General features: G+C 30.0%; 1 protein-coding gene across 1 annotated transcript in view; it reads right to left on the bottom strand.

The window, feature by feature from the left end:
* Positions 1-6884, bottom strand: part of mars1 (methionyl-tRNA synthetase 1) — a 22944-nt gene extending 16060 nt beyond the window's left edge. The window contains 7 exon segments of the mRNA XM_043232173.1: positions 1654-1820; positions 1893-1968; positions 3802-3933; positions 4894-4975; positions 6127-6187; positions 6190-6216; positions 6672-6884. Of these exon segments, the coding sequence (XP_043088108.1) occupies positions 1654-1820; positions 1893-1968; positions 3802-3933; positions 4894-4975; positions 6127-6187; positions 6190-6216; positions 6672-6774 (648 nt within the window). The 5' untranslated portion in view covers positions 6775-6884.
* Between the last annotated feature and the right edge of the window lie 1535 nt (positions 6885-8419).

Below are 8419 nucleotides of genomic sequence, written 5' to 3'. Positions count from 1 at the left end.
AAAACGTCTCACAAACATCTCATACACATCTCAAACAAATCTCACAAACATCTCAAATCTCAAACACATCTCACAAACGTCTCACAAATGTCTCTCAATCATCTTAAAATCTCAAACATCTCAAACAAATCTCACAAACATCTCAAAATATCAAATGTCTCAAACATCTCACAATCATCTCAATGTCTCAAATATTTCAAACACATCTCACAAATGTCTCACAAACATCTCAAAATATCAAATGTCTCAAACATCTCACAAACGTCTCACAATCATCTCAATATCTCAAATATTTCAAACACATCTCACAAATGTCTTACAAACGTCTCACAATTATCTCAAACATATCTCACAAACATCTCAAAATATCAAACGTCTCAAACATCTCACAAACGTCTCACAATCATCTCAATATCTCAAATATTTCAAACACATCTCACAAATGTCTCACAAATGTCTCACAATTATCTCAAACCTATCTCACAAACATCTCATACATATCTCACAAACATCTCAAAATATCAAACATCTCACAAACGTCTCAAAATATCAAACGTCTCAAACACATCTCACAAACGTCTCACAATCATCTCAATATCTCAAATATTTCAAACACATCTCACAAATGTCTTACAAACGTCTCACAATTATCTCAAACCTATCTCACAAACATCTCAAAATATCAAACGTCTCAAACATCTCACAAAAGTCTTACAAATGTCTCACAATCATCTCAAACAAATCTCACAAACATCTCAAAATATCAAATGTCTCAAACATCTCACAAACGTCTCACAATCATCTCAATATCTCAAATATTTCAAACACATCTCACAAATGTCTCACAATCATCTCAAACATATCTCACAAACATCTCAAAATATCAAACATCTCACAAAAGTCTTACAAACGTCTCACAATCATCTCAAACATATCTCACAAACATCTCATACATATCTCACAAACATCTCAAAATATCAAACATCTCACAAACGTCTCAAAATATCAAACGTCTCAAACACATCTCACAAACGTCTCACAATCATCTCAATATCTCAAATATTTCAAACACATCTCACAAACGTCTTACAAACGTCTGACAATCATCTCAAAAAATCTCAAACAAATCTCACAAACATCTCAAAATATCAAACATCTCAAACATCTCACAAACGTCTCACAATCATCTCAAACACATCTCAAAATATCAAAAGTCTCAAACACATCTCACAAACGTCTTACAAATGTCTCACAAACATATCACTAACATCTAAAGAACGCCTCACAAACATCAAACAAACATCTGAAGAATATCTTAGAAACCTCTCAGAAATATCTAACGAACATCTTACAAACATGAAAGTTACAAAAAAGCTACAAATATTAGAAGAAATTAGTAACAAATAAAACTAAAAACTTGTTTTTTGTGTACATAATATGTGTACGTATATATGCGCTCCTGTGTGTGTAGTTATAGATACATAATAAAAGTACACACATATAAATATTATGTTAGAAACTTTAATTTTTTCGTGTGATTGGTAGCACAGCACTACTGGATGAATTGCTACATCTACCAAAACTCAAAAATAAAGACATAAGATATATTAAAAATAAATGAAGGTATTTAAAAAGGAAAAGATTCCCGCGCACCTCGTTGGTGGGACTGTCCCGCCGCGGCGCTTGTGAGAGCGTCTGTTTCTGGAGGAAAGCCTTGAAGACCTCAACGCCTTTTCCCTGCGAGACCCTGCGAGCGGCCGCCTGGCACGCCTCGAGAGCTCCGACCCGCTCGAACCAGGCCCGCACGGACCGCAGGTCACCTGCAGAGGAGGAAACCACGTCAGACACGAGTCGAGCGGCCCGAGCGGAGCCACAGGCGCCCGAGTCCTTACCGACGTCCACAGCGGAGTCAGACAGAAGAGGAGAGAGCGCCGCCCACAGGACCACGTCCGCCACTGACACGGCCTCCTGAAACACAGCACAAGTCACCACACACTCCTAGGAACACGACTGATGAGATGAAGGAAAACATCCTGGTAAGGAACAAAGAAAGATCTTAAGATCTTAATGCACACAGATACTTGCTGCCATCTAGTGTTTCAAAGCAACAGAGGACTTCATATTTAGAGCAAAAAACGTTTCAGAGGCGGAAGCATGGGTTAAAAATAAAAATAAACAAAACAGAATGACTAATAATTCAAGTCTGTGTTTGTTTTTTTGTCATTCATCATTGCAAAACAATCCAGTTTAGGGCGTAACGCAAAATGCTTTTCCTTTCTCTTTTAGTTTGGGGTTTATTTGTCACGAGGACTGTTTATTGACTTTATTGAGTTTTGCTTAATTTCAGAACTATGTGTTTATTTATCTATATACTATTTATTTATTTAAAACAGGCGAAAAACAATCCGATGTTGACCGCAGACTAATTATAAAATGAAAATACATTATTATCAACAATTGGAAAAAATTTATTACATTACTTATATATAAATGTGTGTGTGTGTGTATATCTATGCATTTTTTTTTTCATTTAATTTCATGTTTAAAAGAAAAAGTAAAAAAAGAAAAAAAGTAAATTCCAATTATACACACAAGTATTATATATTATATCAACTTATTTTACATTTTATTATTTTAATATAATATGTGTGTGTACATATTACTTTAATATAATTTGCTTGTGTGTGTATATATATATATATATATATATATATATATATATATATATGTATATATACATATATATATATATATATATATATATATATATATATATATATATATATATATATATATATATATATATACATATATACATATATATATATATATACATATATATACATATATATATATATATACATATATATATATATATATATATATATATATATATATATATATATATATATATATATATATATATATATATATATATATATATATATATATATATATATATATACATATATACATATATATATATATATATATATATATATATATATACATATACATATATACATATATACATATATATATATACATATATATATATATATATATACATATATATATATATATATATATATATATATATATATATATATATATATATATATATATATATATATATACATATATATATATATATATATATATATATATATATATATATATATACATATATATATATATATATATATATATATATATATATATATATATATATATATATATATACATATATATATATATATATATATATATATATATATATATATATATATATACATATATATATATATATATATATATATATATATATATATATATATATATATATATATATATATACATATATATATATATATATATATATATATATATATATATATATATATATATATATACATATATATATATATATATACATATATATATATATATATATATCCCTTTTTAACAAATGTATATTTGAAATATATACATAAAAACATATAAATATATTACATTAAAAAAACTTAATATAAAAGCAAAAAAAAAAAAAAACATTTCCCGTCCAAGCACTTTTTTAGTTTATTATTTTACAAAATCTAGTTTAAAGCAGATCTGTTGTTTAGGGTGTGACATAGGGTGTTGCTGGAATTTGCTGAATGTTTTTCTTTCTCTTTTGGTTTATTTTGTGATGACAGTGGTCTGAATGTATGCGTCATTCGCCGTTGTCCCTTACACGTCCTCATGAGTCCTGCAGGCCGCCGAGACTCAGATGTGTGTGTGTTTAGGATGAACTGGACTCACCGCTGTCAGGAACGGCGTGCTTTTCTTGCTCAGGCTTTGTTCCAGCCAGTTCAGAGGCTCCTTCATCACAGCAGCGGCTTCGGCTCGCTTCCCCTGCAGCGCCACCAGCTGGAGAGACTGCAGCACTGCAGGCTGAACACACACACACACACACACACACACACACACACACATCAATGTCTTTCTACAGCAACAAATTTATAGCATGTAAAATTTCCATTCATTTGAGCTACACAGTGATTTTATATATATATGTCAGCCAACATCATTGAAATAGCTCAGATTTCTGTAACAGTACTAATAAACTAAATGTGTTTTACAATATATATGTCATTTATTTCTAATTTGTACACACACATACATTAAAAACATATAACATGTTTATATATTATTTATAGTAATTTTATCAATTTGAATATTGCTTGATCTACAGCTAGTCATATTTTAATCATCTTATATGTCTATATTTGTGAGTGTGTGTGTGTGTGTATATATATATATATATATATATATATATATATATATATAAAAAAGTTAAAGAAACTAAATAAGATAATTAAAAATAAATAAATAATATATATATATAGAATTTTCTAAAATTTTGTTTCTTTAACTTTTCACAATGAACTGATTTATGCTGTTTTTAGAGTCAAGTATTTTTTTAAATTAAAACGACACAATAAGTTAATAAATGAAGGCACGATTTTAAGAAAAGGTTTAAACTGTTAAATCAAAATGCATAAAAAAATGTTTTATATATATATATATATATATATATATATATATATATATATATATATATATGTGTAATTAATACATAAATCTTACACTTTACATCTAATCTTTTGTTCATGAAGGTTACGCCTCACCTCGCTTCTCTAAATAACCTAAAGCTGAAGCGTAGGAATGTTGTTTGTTAAATTGTGTGTGTGTGTGTGTGTGCGAGCATGCAAAGTGTCCAAAAGTGAAAGTAATCCCGAACGAGTTAGTTCAAGTAAATCTGAGCCTGAACTACAGGTTCATGCAGTTATTATAACTCTCTGTATCTGCTGCAGTGTTGTCATGTTCATCTCTAATCTTCGAGGTAGTCACCTGTAAGTGGGTTGCTTCCCATTCCAGCCACTGACACACGTCTGCGTCGGTCGCCGTCTGCCCGCTGATGTCAAACAGGTATCTGTGGAGTCGTGCAAAAACAGTGTGTGTCTTTGAGAAACTAGCTTGACATTCGAGAGGCTTTAGGTCAAAGCCTGCCGTTATAACACTCCTTGTGTTGATGTCTTTTTATTTTTTTGTCAGAACGAGACAGAATATACAAAAGTCACTTCCGGCAGCATTTCTTACTGTTATGTACTGTATATAAGATTTATAGAATCGTTTCGATCCACTACAGATGTGCACACAGAGCAAAGTGAATAAAGAGTGGGTTTCTCGATGAACTTCGGCCTGTAGAATCAACCTGTTCATCTGCTTTACCTCCAAACTGGACGAGCTGGCTCTGACGTTCAGGGAGCAACACATTAGTTATTGAATGCTTTCATTGTTAATTGTTGATTTTTTTACTTTCTCTTTTGGTCTCTGCCTACAGGCATGTGTTATTTCTCCTCAGGGGACGCATTTACATTTTCTTTCGAGAGGTACTTTCATTCTGAGGGCTACTATCTGTCATACAGGGAACAGAGGGATTGTTTTTTGCACGTCTACACAGAAATAAAAATAAAACGGCACCGCTTTGCAAAATTGTACGATTGTATGCATATCATAACCTCAGACTAGTAAGACTCAGTGAATAAATCTGTCATATAGATAATTTACTGATGAATATTGAAAGAATTGACCTACGTAGCAAACAGAGAATATATATATTAAATGCATATAATATATATATATATATATATATATATATATATATATATATATATATATATAAAATGTTTATAATAAATAAATATATTATATATTTATATAATATATTTATTAATATATAATTTATATTTTTAATTATTATTATTGTATTTTTTCTGAATAAAAATACATGTGTATTTTAGAATTGTAATTTTTTTCTAAAAGATACATATGTATATATACATATACACACACATATATATATATATATATATATATATATATATATACACTATATATATAATTTTTTTTTTCCTTATGACAGCACGGTGCAATTCATTGAATATTGAAAAAAAAATATATATATATATAAAATTTAAAAAAAATAAAAATATAACAAATTATTGCAGAAATTTACTTCACAACAAAAATGTCCTCATCACAATGTAAAGAATATAATGTGATGTGTGGTGGGGCACTCACTGGCAGATGCTGTTGGGGCTGAAGAGATGCTGTCCGTCGGGTAACAGCAGGACGGGTAACACGGGTGACTGAAGTGAGGGACCACTTTCACTGTTTGACAAAAACACAAAGAAACACACGTAAAGGCACGAAAACACAGCGAGCAAAAACACTCAAACGTACCACAGTAATAACATGCTTTAATGCGTACTATAGTAACGTGTTATTACCATAAATACTAATAATGCTAGCAAAAACATGCTAACAGACTCGATACAAAAGCATTAGAAAGTACCAGAGTGCTTTAATAAATACTGCGGTATCACCATAAACACAAACTGTATATATATATATATATATATATATATATATATATATATATATATATATATATATATATATATATATATAGCACCTAGCGCTTTTTAGTTTACTTTATTAATAGACAGCTGCATTCCTCTCGAAAGCACGCTATTATCCTTCAGACCGAAGCTAACAGACTCGAAGTCCGTTCCCAACAGAACATCCACAGAAAGTTCTCCTCAGAGCCTGATAATGTCTCTCACCCTCGTGGCTGACCGCTTCTATGTCACATTTCCCTCCGGTGAGCTCCAGAGCCGCCAGCACTTTAATACAGTGCGGGTTTCCGTCGGCGATGTACAGTTTCATTTGACCCCCTGTCGCTTTAGGACGCTCCTGGATGAATCTACTTTGACAGTTCGGACGCGCGGAGCGAGCACGGTGAACGCAACCGGTCCGAGAAGCGAGTATTTACGCTGATGCAACCGCGCGTCAAACCACGTGGCCGCGTCTGAGGAAACTGTAGTTTTTAATTGTCGCTCGTCCTTCGGGTCCGCGCGGAACTCGTGCTGGCGGGAGACTACAATACCCATAATGCAGCAGCGCAGGCGCGACCCTTGCGTCACGGCAGCGGCAAGCTTATTGGTTAAAGAGCTGAGAGCCTGGATTTAATTGGTTATCGAATCCCACAAATCAGTGCGCGTTGTTATTTTAAAGCAACATCAATAATAATTCAAAGAATTTCCATTTCACTTCTGGGTGTGATGGGAATTTTGTAAACGTTGTCTAGAATCCATATCAATGTTATTTTTTATGCTATTTATAATTAGACCGGTCCAAAAGTCCTTCATGCAAATAGAGTAGAATCTGAACTATGTTTTTGTCGTTTTGTACATGCATAGTCTCTAAATGAGGGTGATTTTGTATAGTTTGTGTACATTTAGATGTTTTAGTAGACATTTATACATTTTCCCATTTTAATTGGGACGTTTCACACCAATTCACAACAATAATGTGTCAAAAAACAATGCATTTTTAATTATTGATATGCATATTTATATTCGTGTTTACGTTTATAACTCTATTTAGCATGTTTCCGAGATCTGAAATGACTAATAAATTGCAGTCATTTATTGTATCATTTAATTCACGATTTTGCTTTTTTTTTCATTATCAGCACAACAGAATAAAATATTCAATGAATGAATGGACGAATGCCCAGAAGTGCACAATCAGAAATATTTGTTTTGTTCTTTGGTTTCATACCATGACATTTATTATTATTATTATTATTTATTTTTATTTTCATTCTGTTTACTGAGTTGGACTGAATGAAAGATATAAGATGCATTTTATAATATGTATGTAGTCACTGATTTTAGTTTTTTTTCTTTACGGAAAATGGTTGCAATCAATTTATTTTAGCCATATTTAAACAAACAAATTTTGCTGAAAGTAGGTCAACTACATTTGTTTAATTAAATGTAGCTAAAATAAACTGATTGCAACCACTTACCATAAACATTTAGTATATTTGTTCAGTGTAATTGTTTTGTCTTTAATGAGAGAATTTTTTAGATACATAATTTTACATAATAACATAATTGATTTAAACATTCTGTATTTATTTCATGAGAAAAAAAGTAATAACCAAACATTTAGTTTTAGCTAAAAAAATATATATTGCAATAATAAACAACAAATATTACAAAACAAAACAGACAAATCAGAACAATAAGTATAAATATATATATATATATATATATATATATATATATATATATATATATATATATATATATATATATATATATATATATTTATTTATATTTATTTTATTTTATTATTTATTATTTATTATTATATAATAAATAATTAATAAAGATATGTAAAAAAAAAAAAAAGGGGAGCACATAAATAAAGATACGGTAAATTAAGGAGAAATCTTAAATATGGCACAAATTCAAAATGTTTTTATAACTTTCTTGTTTACAGATGTAGAAATTGTATTTAA

The sequence above is a fragment of the Puntigrus tetrazona genome, unplaced genomic scaffold (assembly GCF_018831695.1).
Source record: "Puntigrus tetrazona isolate hp1 unplaced genomic scaffold, ASM1883169v1 S000000513, whole genome shotgun sequence".
Taxonomy (NCBI): Eukaryota; Metazoa; Chordata; class Actinopteri; order Cypriniformes; family Cyprinidae; genus Puntigrus; species Puntigrus tetrazona.
The sequence above is the reverse complement of the archived record's forward strand: the minus strand, read 5'-3'. Positions and strand labels throughout refer to the sequence as shown.